At 39.9% G+C, this 17,842-nt stretch overlaps 2 protein-coding genes and 2 pseudogenes across 2 annotated transcripts; 3 read left to right on the forward strand and 1 right to left on the reverse strand.

The window, feature by feature from the left end:
• Positions 1-1,485: 1,485 nt before the first annotated feature.
• LOC117629280 lies at positions 1,486-4,654 on the forward strand (annotated as a pseudogene).
• A 196-nt stretch (positions 4,655-4,850) lies between these two features.
• On the reverse strand, positions 4,851-8,324 carry LOC117629279. The gene is made up of 3 exons (XM_034361821.1): positions 7,888-8,324; positions 5,844-7,488; positions 4,851-5,432 (listed from the first exon to the last, which is right to left on the reverse strand). The coding sequence occupies exons 1-3, from the start codon at positions 8,215-8,217 to the stop codon at positions 5,194-5,196; spliced, it is 2,214 nt and encodes a 737-aa protein (XP_034217712.1). The 5' UTR covers positions 8,218-8,324; the 3' UTR covers positions 4,851-5,193.
• A 664-nt stretch (positions 8,325-8,988) lies between these two features.
• Positions 8,989-14,807, forward strand: LOC117629281 (UDP-glycosyltransferase 89B2). The gene is made up of 2 exons (XM_034361822.1): positions 8,989-10,785; positions 14,442-14,807. Exons 1-2 carry the CDS (start codon positions 9,324-9,326, stop codon positions 14,537-14,539), a joined length of 1,560 nt encoding a protein of 519 aa, XP_034217713.1. The 5' UTR covers positions 8,989-9,323; the 3' UTR covers positions 14,540-14,807.
• LOC117629282 lies at positions 12,144-13,664 on the forward strand (annotated as a pseudogene).
• Positions 14,808-17,842: the final 3,035 nt, after the last annotated feature.

Raw genomic sequence — 17,842 nt, forward strand, 5'->3', positions numbered from 1 at the left:
GGCATGGGCACGGCCGCATCACGCATGGCTTGGGATTTTATAGGTTGGCTAAGCTACCTAGGAGTAGGTCATAGGGGCATAGCCTTGCTGGGCTAAATAGTGTTGGTACGTGAAGCACGTGCTAAGCGGTGGGGGGTCTCTTCTTCTCTCCCTCCTCGCTCTCTTTCTCGTGACGGTGTCACGTGGGGTTGGGAGTGGGACCCGCGAATTACCCATCCGAAAAAGAGAAAGGCAAAACTTGAGTGTGGGGGCATGTGCCTGCCTTTCCCAAGTGACCTGTCGTTTATGGGTCATTGAAATGTGAAAGTGAGATGTGGGGCCGTTCCAGCGATGACGTGGCGCACTCACGTGCAGTCTCGCGTACGCTTTTGCCTGGTCCTTATACGCCAGACGTGGCCCTAGGGGAGGTTGGACATGTGTCTCCATCGATCGTGGCAGCCCTAGATTCTAAACATAATAACTTTGCCCATTCCCATGATTTAAGCTTCCAATCGAAAGGGTTTTTCAGATGTTGTAGATTTTAGGGTTGCACTTGTTGTTTTTAGCACATTTATATGGTTATGGCTTATGGGCTTAGGACCACCTGCTCCATTTTGATATCCCATGCTAGCTATAACATAAAGTTTGAATGCCCCACTTTTGAGGTTAGATGAGCAGTATTTGGATTTGGGTCGAGCATTTTTAGTTTTAGATTATAATGCGTACTTTTGGGCCATCGCAACGGAAGGCTCTTGTTGCGATAATATGTGGTAGTGGATGATAAAGCCCACATTGATAAAAAGGGGAAGGAAAAAAAAAAACCCACACCAAATTAGGATAAGAGTTTGGCCCCTTCAGATTATTTTCTCATCCCCGAACAAACCAAAAAAAAAAAGGGAGCTTTCATAACGAGGGGGCTACATTGAGAGAGCGTGTTGAGCGGTTTAATTTAACCGTCCAATACTAACTATGCAATTAATTGGACGGCTGTTAAGAACCCCTCCGTACAATCACCCTTCAAGATCTTTAAGAATATTCCGCAAAATGGGTTAATGAATTCAATGACGGTTCTATTTTTTTTTTTTTTTAAGAAAAGGATTTCAAGGACGGCCCACTTTTTGTTACAGCCCACATTTTGAGCCCATACCCCGGGTAGCATGGCGGTCATTTTTTCTGAAAGCCTGGTTACTTTTTGTTTTTTAGGAAATATGCGGTCTTGAGTCTTGCCTCCTGCTGATGCTGCAGGCCGGTAAACAAGCGGCAAATGTAAAGTCATTATTTATTTATGTCAGCGGACAAGACAGTGTCACTTAATTGTCCCCACCAAAACTTTTTCCACGTCTTGAACGCGCGATTCTCCGTACAGTACAGGTTCAGTACCACTGAATCAATGGTCGTGATCACACATCCGCCCATGATCCTACGGTCGTCCTTTACGAACTTGAGAGTCAAAGGCGGTCAAGATGATATCAGGTGTTTGTTGTAAAATCACAAAACAGGAGAAGGCTTCTTCTTCGTACAACAAACACATTACGTTCATTATAAGGATCCACGCAGAGAAAAAGCCAAGGAGAGAATAGGGAAAGAGTGAGAGAGGTTTTGGGGCTTTTGGGGATGACAGTTCTCTCTGTGGAACTGGAAGACCCCTGATTGCTTCATCATATGTAGCCATTGGATCTTCTCTACGCCTGATCATCATCAACTCTTCTCTCTCTCTCTCTCTCTCTCGCTGATCTTGGCCTCCAAGATTAAGTTCTGACGAGGCGACTCAGACGCCGGTGAGTTTTCAATCTTGAACTCGTACGAACATGAACCTTTTCTTTCTTTAACGCAATATTCGTATGTTGGCTGATATCTTTAGTTTCTGATTTTCAACTTCATTTTGGTTTCTTGCAAGTTTTCATTTCAGAGGAAGTTTCTCTTGCCTATTTTGCCCCGTTTGGTTAGCGAGAAACTGCAGCAAAGCAAGCCAAACAGAAATGGAACTTTTTCTACTTTTTCTCGGCAACCAAACAGGGTAGTTAAGACAAAATCGATGTGACTTCTCTGGTTATTAAAAGTAGTCAATTTTGAGAGTGTTTAACTTGTTTCCCTCCCTACTAGATGGTCCAAGTAAAATTAAAGGAATGATGAAGGATTGCGTAAGTTTTGTTTACTGATCATCATTTTGATTGCTTGGTCCTTATTGTTGTTGTCTTAATTTTCTTAGGCAGACTGCTTTAATTAATTAATCAATTGAAAATATAGGGTTACGATTAATATTGTTTGAATTCTAGTAGTTGTATGATCTTGTGTTACTTCTTCTTATGTATGCTGTATGTAATGAGACATATTTACACCTATTCTTGGCAGGTTTTAATTATTCTGAATCATCAAGTAGGGCCAGGCCATCAGAAAGATTTCCTGATGTAGTCCCTGACTGACTGCATAGGTTGCCTGTGTTTATGTTGTAAATGGTTTTCTAGCGTAACGTTAGCTTAGTTTATGATCGATTGGCAGCCTTTCGTGTCTCTCATTCAATTGGGTCAGCCATTGGCCACCTGCTGCGAGAGTGGGAAGGATTTGCACCTTGGTATCACCTCTATTGCCAGATTGGAAGTAACAATTCCTCCTTTATTTCATGACAACAAAGTTGGAGAGTCCTGTTAAGACCCAGATGGTTGTGACACTCATCAGTGGGCTGCTCAATCGGGATTGCCATGAGAGCACAAGAGGAAACCTTGCCCGGAGGAGACGTGTCTTTGTGCAGACTGAGACTGGTTGTGTCTTGGGAATGGAGTTGGAAAGGGGTGACAATGCTCACACAGTCAAAAGGAGGTTGCAGCTTGCCCTCAGTGTACCTACCGACCAGAGCTCTTTGACATTTGGGGATCGTATATTAAACAATGATCTTAGTGCCATCCGCAATCATTCCCCACTGCTACTTGCAAGAAATGCCATGCATAGAAGCTCATCGACTCCTTGTCTCTCACCTACAGGAAAGAATCTTCTCCAGAAGGATCAAAGTGATCCTATTGAGATTTTAGGGTGTCCAAATAACTTTGCCAGAATTGATGAACTGGTTAAGGACATTGTGGCGGCCATCAAGAAGGGGGTTGATCCAATCCCTGTTCATGGTGGGCTAGGTGGTGCTTACTACTTCAGGAACATCAGTGGAGAGAGTGTTGCCATCGTGAAGCCAACAGATGAGGAGCCATTTGCACCAAACAACCCTAAAGGCTTTGTAGGCAAAGCTCTTGGGCAGCCTGGCCTGAAGAGTTCAGTGCGAGTTGGGGAAACAGGGTTTCGAGAAGTTGCTGCCTACCTTCTGGATTATGATCACTTTGCTAATGTGCCTCCAACTGTTCTTGTGAAGGTTGCACATCAAATCTTCAATGTTAATTGTGGTGTCAATGGGGACAAGATTCAGAAGAAGAAAAGGGTTAGCAAAATTGCATCACTGCAGCAGTTCATCCTTCATGACTATGATGCTGGTGACTGTGGAACCTCAAGTTTTCCAGTAGCAGCTGTTCATAGAATAGGAATTTTAGATATTAGGATCTTTAACACTGACAGGCATGCAGGGAACCTGCTGGTTAAAAAGCTTGATGGGGAGTTTGGTCAGGTGGAGCTCATTCCAATTGATCATGGCCTTTGTTTGCCAGAGCACTTGGAAGATCCATATTTTGAGTGGATTCATTGGCCTCAGGCATCAATTCCTTTCTCTGAGGATGAGCTTGAGTATATAAGGAATCTCGATCCAATTTGTGATTCTGAGATGCTAAAGATGGAGCTGCCTATGATTCGGGAGGCATGCCTTAGAGTTCTGGTCCTGTGCACAATATTCCTCAAGGAAGCAACGGCTTTTGGACTGTGTCTTGCTGAGATTGGTGAGATGATGAGTAGGGAGTTCGGAGGCCGAGAAGAGAAGCCAAGCGAACTTGAGGCTGTATGCCTTGAGGCCAGGAGGATTATAGAAGATTTAAACATGTCAAACGTTGAGGCTGAAGAAGGAAACGAAGAGTTTCTCTTCGATATAGATTGTGAGAATGCAATGATTGTAGACCCTTCACAAGTGATCTCAAGTGACTTCTTTGACCAGGTTTCATATCCTACCCGAACAAGCATTGTGAAGGTTGCTGATATAAGGCCAGTCAGGCCAGAGGAAAATTGGTATAAAACTGCTTCAAAATTGCCCACGTCTCTGAAAAATATTGATGTGGGTGTCAGAAGAAGTGCAAATGATCAGTTACCTACCTCAATAAGCTTTGTGAAGGTTGCTGATATGAGTGAGGAGCAATGGATTCTGTTTCTTGAAAAGGTCAGGGAGCTTCTGTACCCTGCCTTTGGCAACCGAAGGCGTGCAACCATTGGGCAGAGACAGAGGCTGGGATCATCTTGCAAGTTTTGATATAATTTGACCGGCGGTCGATGTAGAAGCATGGAACAGACGACAAACTGCTCTTGTTTTTGTAGATATTTTTGGGGAGTCTGAGCTCGGTAGTAGTGAAGATCATTGTCATCGCTGTGGAAGCAGTCCTGTGGCCTATTCTAAACGTTTAGAGACTTATCAAGAAATCACTTGTAGAAAATTAGGGTAAAAAAAAGTAGACAGAAATGAGGAAAAAGCAAAATCCATAGGGTGTTATATATATTGAATATGTGAACTAATTCTGCAATTGTCATTTCTTTTATTTGTTTCTTCTGCTGTGTGCTCCCATTAAATCTATCTAGCTGAGATTTACATGTTCAAAAGGGCAGATAAATCATCCATTTGAGTATTTTAAGGGGGCCAACCGCAACCACCCTCCTCCCCCACCTTGATTTTAAATGAAGCATATAGCACCCAATGTTTAAATGTTAGCTTTGTAAAATAAATACAATAAAAGGAGTTCATACAAATAGAATCGACTTTGTATTTCATAGAATGAATGAATGAATCAAGGTGGGGTTATGAATGAATGAATGAATAAGATCCCTAGGGTTATGAATGAATGAATAAATGAATCAATGGAATTAGACACAATACACAATTGGAACCCTAGGGATCTTATTCATGCTTATGACAAGAAGTAATGAATAAATCAGTTACATACTGCTCAGTCAGTCACTCATTAACTCCACATTCCTGCTCCTACGGGATAGATGAACCAAAACAAATTACATTTTTAGGAGGGAGGGTGCAAACTATTTCGGTGGCTGGAATGCGGCGGTCGGGACAGATTATGATAAACCTCAACTTAATTTTGCAGAACCTGCCATAATGGAACTGACTACATCTTTCACAAAACCATAAAAGCAATCTCGGCAGGACTTGGGCATCAAATTGGATTTATGTTGCTGACGAAACTGCTCGGTGTGGCAGCATACTAAGCTTGGAAAGGAAGGCATGCCAGACTTTGGATGCTCTAAACCACATGCAGCCAAGATGGTATGCGTGGAACGCCATGCAATTTCCTTGAATGCATCAACTTCTGCAGAAGCAACAAATTTGGAGTAAAAGTAATTAACTTCTGTTCATGTTACAAATTTCTTTCATCTAAATCCATACAAACAAACATTACACACAGACTGCAAAGTAGCCTAAATATTTCTGTATAAATAACAATGCAATGAAATATAAATAGTTCCAAACAAGTTTCAAGGTATCATCGCTTTCCTGTTTTCTCCATACCATGCAAATGGTAAAAATGGTAAATTACTTTTTTGTTCTTTTTCTTTATCAAGTAATAGTGCACTCTTCATCAAAATAATGCTTAGCTGCTATGAGAATAGATACGGGCTAAATTTGTACTACCTACCCTTATAACTTGCACATTATAGCATTGGCCAAAATAAGTACATGTATATAGATCAAGTATTAAATTAAAGCATGAAAATCATACCTAACCGTTTGTCTTTGCTTAAAAGCTTCAAGTTGATCTTGACAAGAGATTTGATTTCGCTTTTGGCATCATCATATTTTCTGACCATGCTTTCCACACAATTCTCTGCCCCTCCAATATTTCTCTTCTGCACATCTAGTTTACTGGAAGACGAAGCAATGAGCTCTGGTTTGGCATAAAAAGAAGAACAAGCAGGCCCACTTTGCTCATCGATGACATTTTTTGAAGCCTGATTTGCAAGTCTCTGTAACAATGTTGACCTATTTAAGTTCCCAGAAAACTGAGATTCAAATAATCCTGGTGAACTACTAGTTGAAAGGCCTTCGCTAGACTCTACTCCTTCCTGAGCTGTAACCCTGAACTGCCTTTCCTTTTCCAACTTTAAAGATTGATGTCTTATTGTTTCTTTCTCACGAGAATTACATTTGTAGGCCTCCATTTCAGTTCTTCTCCGATCCCAATCTCCAAGTTGTCGACTTTTTAAAATATCAACACTTGAGTTTACATTCATTGCTTCTTTTGAGGCACTCGCTTCCCTAGAAAGAAGTTTTGGGAGCTGAACAGCACTGCTGGTCTTTATATGAACATTTTTCAATGCCTTGTCAATATCATCTGAGCCACAACCAACTTGATTTGTTGGTCTCTGACAACCAGTGGAAGATGAGGATTGCGCGTGACCTGATATACCAAAACATGAATGATGAGTTCGTTTAATTGAATCACTGCTTCTGCCAGCAGGAAGTTTTGAGAACTGAACTGCGCTGCTGCACTTTTCATGAGCATGCTGTACTGACCTTGCAATATCCATCATTTTCCACGCCTTGTCAATATCATTATCATGTGAACCACACCTCTCTTGATTTTCCAGTTGCTGGCAACTTGTAGACGATGAGGTTTGTGTTTTGCCTGATCTTTCATGGAATACAACATCATTATTATGCTTTTGACTACAACTGCAGCCAGATGTAGATGAATTAGAAGGGAAGCTCAACAAACCACTTTGGAAGGAATTCCAATTTTCACGAAGTGCTTGTACACGGGTGTGCACATTGCGATGGCGATCCAATGTTCTCGCAATTGATTCAGTTGGTCGTGTTCTGGCAACCGATTCAGTTGGTCTACTGGCTACACTTGGTAGTGTATTTGCAACTGATTCAGTTGGTCTATCGGCAACACTTGGTAGCGTACTTGCAACTGAATCATTTGGTCTACTGGAAACATTTGGTAGTGTACTTGGACCTGAGTCAGTTGGTCTATTGGAAACACTTGGTAGTGTTCTTGCTGGCGTAGTTACTTCAACTGTAATACTGGTACACCCGTCAGGGACAACAGGTATGACTGTTTGAGGGATTCTCATCATATATCTATTAACCACTGTGGTATGACTATTTGATCCTCGTTCACTGGGCAAGTCAGATGGCACAGCTGTTGGTATGAATTCTTCATCATCAGAATCAGAACTGACATGATTTTCAATCGTAGAAATGCAGTCTTGGCAGAACCAATCATCGTCTGGTAAAGTATGACCAAGTCCAACACAGTATGTATGAGCGGCTGAGTCACACATCTCACAAAGCAACAGAAGACTTTCATCTGTCGCAAGGTGGCACACATCACACACAACATGTTCATGAGAATGGTAAACCTGCAAATTACAAAACAACCAATGTGAGGGAAATATAAATTTGGAAAACCTTCAACTTTAGCAAGTAGCAAACTTTTTTTGTTAAATTACAAAACAACCAATGAATGTTAGGGAAATATAAATTTGAAAGAATTTGAAGTTCAGCAAGTAGCAAACTTTTTTTTGTTAAATTACAAAACAACCAATGTTAGGGAAACATAGATTTGAAAGACAATGAACTTTAGCAAGCAGCTTTTTTTGTTAAATTAGAACACAACCAATGTGACGGAAACATAAATTTGAACGACACTGCTTTAACAACGTGTAAAATTTAATCATAAATTTGTTGAATTAGAGCCGTTAATGAAAAATAAAAAACCCAAATCAGCAATACAAGTTAAAACAAACAAATATTGTCACCTGATCGCGAAGGGGAACCTTGAAGGTTCGCTGGCGGGCAAAGACACCGGCTTTCCGGTGTCTACGAATGGTGGTGAACCTGCTTCGACAAAGTGGGCAGCGTGATTCCGTCTTAGACCACTCCATAATGCAGTAGAAGCAGAAGTAGTGATCACAGCAATCGATTTCGCCTCTGACCGCTTTCTCATCGTTGGAGTAGCAAATTGCGCAGCTCTGAGAAGAAGATGAACTTACAATTTCTTGGGGGTCGTCTTGGATTGGGTCCTTTCTTGATTGGATTTCGGGTTTAAGGGTTTTCAGGCGTTTGTTTGGGGAAGAAGAAGACGACATGTCTGCGTCACCCGCCACTGGCAGCTTATTAGTGTTATTATGCTATTTCTGCGCCAAGACCTGGAAGCTTTTATTTTGTTACGGAAATAAATCCCAACAGAATCGGGATTATCGAAGTTTTTTTTTTTTTCTTTGTTAAAATTTATGCGCCAAATTTCTTTCCTTTTTAAAGGGCCTTTATTTCGGTGGAGAAATCAAAACAGAATCAGGATTCAAGCAAATGGGTTGGGCTGGCTTAGTTCTTAAATTTCATGGCCCAAGTTACCAACGTCTCATTAATTTTTTCTTTTTAATCAGCCCATGAAAATTTATTGTTTATTTTGGTGTAGGTAGGTATTTGTCTCACGTTTATTTTATTTCACCATTATTGTCTAGAGAGTAGCACTTCTCATATTAAAGACACATGATGATGGAGGCAAACTATCTCTTTGGTGGGCCAAAAGGGCAGCCTCTCCACTTCTCGTGTGTGGTGTGGGAGCATGGTCTGCCATTACACTATTCTTTTTTTTTTTTTATTCTTTTTTATTTGAGCATGTGTGCCCTCGTAGTTTTTATTTTTTTTATTATTCTTATCTCTCGATAAAAGAAAAAAAGAAGAAGATAAATTTCTGTTTTGTTTGAATTTTTTGTGCATTGTTTTTGTTTGATATGCAACTTGTTACTTGAGGCCAAGACCCCATTGAACATAAAAACAATAAAAAAAATGCAGACTCTAATTTGAGATTTGTTAACTAAAATGGTTAGTTTTCCGATTAATTTGTATTTAAATCAATGTGTTTTTGTATGTGGTTAAATTGACAGGATACCAAATACAATACCTACATTACGCGCAAAATATAAAAAACAATTACCACCACCATGTCGCATTGTTCAATGATTTTAATTTTCCGGATCATCTTAATGACAATTGAAGTAATGAGATATTTAACAAAAGGAAAAAGTGATGCTAAAGCAAAAATGTTCTCACGAGTCACGGCAATAATGATGACCTAACCCCACTCATACGGCTTACTTTCCAGTTTCCTTCCACCATTGATGTACCGCAACTCAAACACACACCATTGCCGCAGATCTGTGAAAAAACGTCCTAACTACTCTCGATCACCATGACCAGTTCAAGCACCACCACCCCAAACCATGCAACCCATGTCTTGGTGTTCCCATACCCAGCACAGGGTCACATGATCCCTCTCCTCGACCTCACCCACCAACTCGCCAAACGCGGCCTCACCATCACCATTCTCGTCACCCCCAAAAACCTCCCTTTCCTACAACCTCTCCTCTCCGCCCACAACCACCCTAATAATTCCATCCAAACCCTCGTCATCCCTCTCCCCTCCCACCCCTCCCTCCCCGCCGGCTTCGAGAACGTCAAGGACCTCCCCGTCCACTCCTTCCTCGCCATGATGTGCGCCTTGGGCCAACTCCACCACCCTCTCCTCCGTTGGTTCAGCTCCCACCCCAACCCCCCCGTCGCCATCATCTCCGACATGTTCTTGGGCTGGGCCCACCGCCTCGCTACCCAGCTCGGCATTCAGAGGCTCGTCTTCTCCCCCTCCGGCGCCTTGGCCCTCTCAGTCATCGACTCGCTCTGGCACCGCCTCCTCAAACGAGACGACCCCAACGACCAAAACCAGGTCTTCTCGTTCCCCGAAATTCCGAATTCCCCGAAATACCCCTGGTGGCAGCTCTCCACCGTCTACCGCTCCTACGTCGAGGGAGACCCAGATTCGGAATTCATCAAGGACGGCTTCGACGCCAACAGGGCCAGCTGGGGACTCGTCGTCAACTCGTTCACCGAGTTGGAGCGAGTTTATCTCGAGCATCTCAAGAATGAGCTGGGCCACGATCGCGTGTGGGCCGTTGGACCGCTGCTCCCGCCGGATAATAATGACCTATCCGGGCCCGCACAGAGGGGCGGGTCCAGCTCGGTTTCCGTAGATCGCATCAAGTCGTGGCTGGACGCGTGCGTAGAGGATCACAAGGTGGTGTACGTGTGCTTCGGGACTCAAGCCGTGTTGACCAATCGCCAGATGGAGGCGCTGGCGTCGGGATTGGAGAAGAGCGGAGTCCGCTTCGTGTGGTCGGTGAAGGGCCCCACGAAGGGACACGCGGAGGGAGATTACGGCGCTGTCCCTCATGGGTTCGACGATCGAGTGGCGGGGAGGGGTCTGGTGATAAGAGGGTGGGCACCGCAGGTCTTTATCTTGAGGCACCGAGCGGTGGGGTCGTTCTTGACTCACTGCGGGTGGAACTCGGTGCTTGAGGCCGTGGTGGCGGGTGTGCCGATGCTGGCTTGGCCCATGGGGGCTGACCAATTCAGCAACGCTACGTTGCTGGTGGACCAGCTGAAGGTGGCGGTTAGGGTGTGCGAAGGGGCGGGAAGCGTGCCTGACTTGGACGAGTTGGCCCGAGTGGTGGCGGAATCGGTGAGTGAGAAGCGGGTCGAGAGGGAGCGAGCCGTGGAGTTGCGTGGAGCGGCACTCGAGGCCATCAAAGAAGGCGGGAGCTCGGTGAAGGAGTTGGATAGTTTGGTGAATCGTCTGGCTGCATTGGAAATACCGGCAGGTAGTAAAAATTTGCAATCGATGCGAAATGGAAATTAAAGTGAAAATAGGCATGAATATAATAAAATTAAAATTATGCTTATTATTGCAAAACGTCTCTATGATTTATGAAATTATCATATTGCATCATTAATGTTTTTTTTTGTGGTCTTCAAGGTTAGTATGCATGATCACAAATGGTCCCTACCGTTAGGTTCCGTCAAAAACTCTGTTAGTTTGCTGACGTGGCATATATGTATATCACAAAACATTCTTGAGGTTCACAGATCTATCACAAATGATCCTTATGAAATTTTTAAATTTAAAATTCATAACATTTTTGTTTTCTTTTTAAAATTTTATGAATTATAATTATTTTAAAATATATATTAAATTTTAAATACATGTGACACTATATTATTATAGATGTTGGCTTCATATATATGCCACATCAACAAACTAATGAAGTTTTTTAAAAATAATTTAAAATTCATAAAATTTTAAAATGAAAAAAACTAAAGGTTTAGGGTTCATAAATGGTCCTCAAGATTAAAATCCTTATATAAATGATGTTTTCATTTATAAATAATTTTAAAAAGAAAACTAATTTTATGAATTTTAAATAAAAAAATTAAAAAAAATCATATGTGTAATAACCCAAAACAAAATATCTTAAAATTAGTAGTAATTTATTCTAGCGGAAAGACGACTTTGTCCTCACCTCTTTTAAGGGGGGAAAAGTTGACTTTTTGACCGAGAAAGAATTTGGCAACTCCACCTACGCCATGGCGTAGAGCACGGCGAAACGAGTTCGTAGACACGGAGTAGACCCGAATCGGAGTTGTAACGAAGGAGTTATGGTCAAAAGAGTCTCAGTGGCATAACCGTAAATATTTCGAAGTTAGATTTATATAAAAGAGAAAAAAGAAAAAGGGAAGGGAGGTGGTATCCAGGCACTTTCTTTTTACTCTGCTTCTGCTCCTTTTCTCCGTCATTTCCAATCACCATACCCGTTCATCATCATCATCTTCTTCTTTAGAAAACCCAATCTCGTGGATGCTATTCATTACTCTAGAAGTCCGATTTCGAAAGCTCAAATCAGAAAACTTCCTTCATCAAAGTTGTTCGTCTGCTCGAATACTATAACATACCCAAAACTGAGCATCATCAGATCAGTTTAGCTACCTCGAACCGGCTATGACATTTCTGTGTTCATCCATGGCTGGTGAGTTTCTGCAGCTCGGTTTTCAACAGTTTTATTTAATCTCCAGTGCTCGATTGACAAAACGTCCTTCTTTAAGGTTGTTCCTCAGTTTGAGAACTAAGACATATCCAAAAATGAGAGCAATCCAACTACTCTAGCTATGTCTGTGATGACAATACTTCCTTCATGAAGAGAAGTTGTTCAGAAATCGGATTGAAATTGCTTTGAAGTTAGCCATAAAGAAACCCAAACCTAGCACAGTGAAGCTCCCATTTGGACTATGTGGTTGTCAAGAAGAGAATACTAAGGGGAGAGAGGTGGGAGATATTGAAGAGGACATTGGTGAGCAAAATTATAGGAACGGAGTTGATATTTCTAGCCAAAAGATTCAGCTTCCCAACCCTCTACCCACTTCGTCATTCGTTGTATTCGTAGATGAATGGCAGACAATACAATCTGGTGGGGATGAGATAGGGAAGTGGCTGTTGACCTCTGATAATCTTGACTTTGTTGATCAGATTTGGACCCACTTCATATAAGGGAGTTTACAAGGGGAAAAAGGTTGGAATTGAGAAGCTTAAAGGGTGTGACAAGGGAAATTCTTATGTCTTTGAGCTCCGAAGAGATCTTTTGGAGCTCATGACATGTGGGAACAAGAACATTCTGCAGTTTTATGGCGTTTGCATTGATGAAAATCATGGGCTGTGCATTGTGACAAAGTTGATGGAAGGTGGATCAGTATATGACATGATGCTTAGAAGCAAGAAGCTTCAGATTAAGGACATATTAAGGATTTCGGTTGATGTAGCAGAGGGGATCAAGTTCATGAATGACCATGGCGTTGCATATAGAGACCTCAATACACAGCGTATCTTATTAGATCGACATGGGAATGCTTGCTTAGGTGACATGGGTATAGTAGCTGCTTGCAAAAGTGTTGGTGAGGCTACGGAGTATGAGAATGATGGATACAGGTGGCTAGCTCCCGAGATCATTGCTGGTGATCCAGAGAGTGTTAGTGAGACATGGATGAGTAATGTGTATAGTTTTGGGATGGTAATTTGGGAGATGGTGATTGGTGAGGCAGCCTATGCCACATGTTCACCGGTCCAAGCAGCTGTTGGCATAGCCGCTTGTGGCCTTAGACCTGAGATCCCAAAGGACTGTCCACAAATGCTGAAGTCCTTGGTGACCAAGTGCTGGAACAATAGCCCATCAAAGCGCCCTCAATTCTCTGAAATTTTATCGACACTGCTGCGAACCAACAACAACAGTAATAGGCATCAGAGGCCAAACTGAACCACAGAAGGGACCTTCAAGAGGTCCAGCTAGCTCGGACCAGCAGTGAGTGGACCTTTCTTTTTAAATGATTTGTCTGAATCAGTTTTATTCAGTGTGATTTATTCCTATGAGTTTAAATATGCCTTCTATACATTGCTTAGCTGATTTTGCTAAAGTTATATGGACAGCAGACTTTGAGATTTATGATTCAGAAATAGCAGCTTAGTTCAGATTTATCAGAATACAGAGGATATCAGATTTTATCCAAGATAATTATTTTAGCCCACCATGAATTATAGAAAGCAAAGTTTGAGTTTTCTACCATATAAAAAGGGCAGCACAGTTATATATTGATTAAAGATTCAGTTATTCATCAGATCTTTCAGGAATATTAAGATTCAGTTATTCATCAAATCTTTCAGAAATATTGAGATTCAGTTATTCATCAGATCTTTCAAAAATATTATGATATTTATATATGATATTTTCTCAGCAGTTTATATTTTCTTAAACCACTGTGGGTACCCAGTTACAGAAACAGGTTGCCGTCAAATAAGACGATGTCTACGGACATCCAGGTTGCCTTCGGTTTATGTTGCCTTCGGTTTATATGATGATGTCTACAGACATCCAGTTTACTTACAGTTCAGTCAGTGCACTTGACATTTGCCTCATGAGTTTTGGGGACGCCCGGACCGTGAGTGCCAGGATTGCGGATCATGCTGACTACGGTCTCCTGATACCTGCCAGGATTGCGGATCAGGCTGACTACGGTCTCCTGAATCCTGCCAGTTTGCGGCTCGGATACACTATGTGTCGCCGAGACCTGCCAGGGGAATTGACGGATTAACAGAGGAATTGACAGGAGAGGAATTGACGGATACCAGAATTGACGGAATTAAAAGGGTACACCCAGTTGGTAACTTTAGAGGAATTTCAGTGCAATTATGCAAATATTGATTTCAGTGATTTTACTTGAGTTTCTTAATATCGAGCAGCTTTTACATCTGAGTAAATATATAACTGTATATATATGTTTACCTAAATGCTTTGGACTTATCATAACTCAAGTACAGTTTACAGATGCAGTTTTAAGATTATTATTTTTACAGTGGGGGTTATTATGTTCATATACTGTTTTCTAGAACTTTATTTTGGTCCACTCACACTTTGAAATGTTTTGCGCCCCCCAGGCAGTCGAGTGCACCGGAATCCACCATCAGGCCTTCTCCTAGCTCCGACGCTACTTACAAGGTGTAGGATTAGTTGTAAAATACTTAAAGTCTTGTAAATAATTAGTAACTGCTCTGATATCTGGTTGGATTAGATAACCAGAACTGGTGAATATTTAGTTACCCTATTCTGGCAGTTGGTGTGGTTTTATTTGATTGTTTGACAGGTGGAAAATTTGGGTTTAGTCAAATTACAGGGGAGACTCTGCCGAATTTCCGGCAGGAGTCCAGAGAAAGTTTGAACCGTATTTATTAGCAGGAAGGGTAAAGAGGTCATTGTGCCCGACATTTGCCAGGTGTTGGACACGCACAGGGCTTGGCTCGAATTCCAAAGCGAAAATTGGGTCGGGTCTTGTCAATATGGACCATTTGTGATAAGTGTGTAAACCTCATGGATGTTTTGTAATATATATGTATGCCAAGTCAGCAAACTAACAGAGTTTTTGACAGAACCTAACGGCATGGACCATTTGTGATTGCACATACTAACCTTGAAGACCATAAGTGACACAAAAAAACATTAAAGATGCAATATGATAGTTTCGTAAACTTTAGGAACGTTTTGTGATAATAAGCTTTAAAATTAAATATTTACTACTAACAATTCCGATCACAGGAGTCCAAGAGACTCTCCCTTGGTGGGTTTTCCTTTTAATGGGCGGGCCTTTCTCTTTTCTTTTCTTTTGGGCCTTAGAAAGAAATTGTAATTTTTTAACCTGTTTGAAATTTTGGGCTAACTTGTTTGGTAAAAGATAATAACTGATTTTTTTTGAAATTTTTGAAAGTCTAACCTGTTTGATAAAAGATAATAAAATCACTTATTTTGAATAATTGTTATGAGAGAAAGCAATTAGAAAAAGTAGGTGATGAGTTGCTTTTCTTTTTTTATTATGCATGAATCAGTTTTGAAGAGGCGTTGGGTTTAATGAAACTTTCAAAATTCCAAAAATAACCCCGTGTTTTTTTTTACCAACCGCACTTCTAAAAAAAAGTTTACCAAACGTCAAACTGCTTTCTTTCACAGCTGATTTCTTTCACAGCAAATTTGAAAGTGATTATTTTTACAGTACAGCAATGCCAAACTGGCCCTAAATATGTTTTAGAAAATTCGGTATAACTCTAAAATCGAAAACAGAAGTTTGATGTAATCCTTGTATTTGTTGTTATTGATACAAGTTCTTTAACTTTTGTGCCATGTATGATTACATTCCTTTTTTTTATTATTATTTTTAACTCTTTGTTTTTTTCATTTTTTTAAAATTATTTTGTTATTCCCATCATGCCCCTAAAAATTAAATAAGGTAAGAAATTTATTTGTGTCATAATAATTAGCTATTATATTTTTGAAATAATTAAATAAGGCAACAAATCACGTCTCCTATAGTCATGATCCTAATCCTATATGAACGTTGGCTTTCTTTTTGTTGTGGCTTTGTATTCTTGCACTATTGCAACCTGTACACAAGGTACATAAATACTCTTTTACTCTTTACCACAGTTTTTGTTACTCTGATTTTGTTTGTTTGTTTTCTTATTTGATAATACAATTCCTCACTAATATACTCATCCTTTTACGTTTGATTTTGTTTAGCTCACTTTTTTCTTCATGTTTTTGTTCCTATAAAGTTCATTCTTGCCTAATATCTTTAATTAAGATGCAATTAACCATTAACACATGTGATTTTTGTGTTTTCCCCCACATCATTTTCGATTCCTTTGTTTCTTGATAGTTAATTATCTTCTACTTTTTTCCATGTTTTTGTTGTGGCATTTTACGATTATTGGTTGTATCACTCAAATCCACACATTTTATCTAAAATCTACATGTTTATCATGTATAATAGAATATACTATTTCTGTGTTAGGTACATTATGTTATATTTACCTAGTAATTAGGTACATTATTTTATATTTACCTAGTATATACATTATCTTATATTTACCTAGTATATAGGTACATTATCTTATATTTACCTAGTTTTTAGGTACATTATGTTATACTAGTCTCCGCATGCGCTTCCACGTTTGTGAGAGGTTTTTATTATTTTTATTATTATTATTAATTTTAAATTTATTTTAGAATTAAAAAGATAATGGGTAGTTGTGTTCTATAAAAAAAAGGATCCATTATCTGAATTATCTTTTATAATTTTTATAATATGAAAAAGTGTGAATTTATCATATTATCCTCATTTAATTAATAATTTCAATTCTTAATGTTTGCATTAATCAATTGCATTTTCTGGTATTTTGAATGTTTTTTTTACCATCTCTACCTTTTACTTTATATATATAGATTTACCTAGTAATTAGGTATATTATCTTATATTTACCTAATAATTAGGTATATTATATCATATTTACCTAGTAGTTAGGTAAATATTTGTTGGGAAGATATCATCAATAATTCTCCTAATTTCATTGTTTTATATTAACTTCTTTTATGTCATGGCGGCAATAGAAGGATTCAAATTTAAAATATGAAATCTATTTAGAAGGAAAGAATCGATAGATTAATTTGGATTTTCAATTACTATTCTTTCCTTATTTACCTCAAAGGGTAAAATTGACACGTGAAAAAATTAATAAAAGTCAATGGACCCAAATCTACAGCAAAAAAAGTGTGGACTAAACCCAATGATTGCTACAAATTTTGGCCTTAGATTGAAGAACGCCAATATCTTTTCCATACATACAAGTACGACACTCCAAATTTGTCGCTCCCTCAAAATGCTTACATAACCACAAATGATAAGTTGATAACCTAAAGAAGATATAGAAAAACAAAAGCGTTTACAAAAATCACAAAACGCTACCTATATATATATAAGAAAAACCTAGCTAAATGAGGAAATGAAGAGTATAACAAAACTTTGTGTCCTAAAACTAAAACTAAAGCCGCCGCCTTCACTGCTACCACTAGTGCTCTTGCTCTTCCTCAGTTATTCTTAGGTGGATGAGGTTTCGGGACATGATAATCGGCATTGAGAGGTATAAAACCTTCGATTTTGAACTTCATTCGAGGACGACGACTACTTGTGCTCCTGACGAACCTACGTTCTCTACCAATATTATTGAACCCTTCCTCATTTATCATTCCCGAAATCCTTTTAGGCATGCTCATTTTCCTGCCCCCAATAATTCTTGTACATTCAACTTCATCCATGGCGGCAGAAAATCCATCATAAATTTCCTGATTTTATTAGAGAATAAGATATATCAAATTTCTAGAACATGTATGTATATTTCAGAGTACTCTGTAATATGTACTAGTACCTTTTCAACATTTACGGGGCTTCTTCTTGGTATTGGTCGCCCAATTTCATCAGAACCCAGTACTTTGCTCAAAGCTACAAGAACAT

Source organism: Prunus dulcis, chromosome 5, assembly GCF_902201215.1.
Source record: "Prunus dulcis chromosome 5, ALMONDv2, whole genome shotgun sequence".
In the NCBI taxonomy this organism is placed as follows: domain Eukaryota; kingdom Viridiplantae; phylum Streptophyta; class Magnoliopsida; order Rosales; family Rosaceae; genus Prunus; species Prunus dulcis.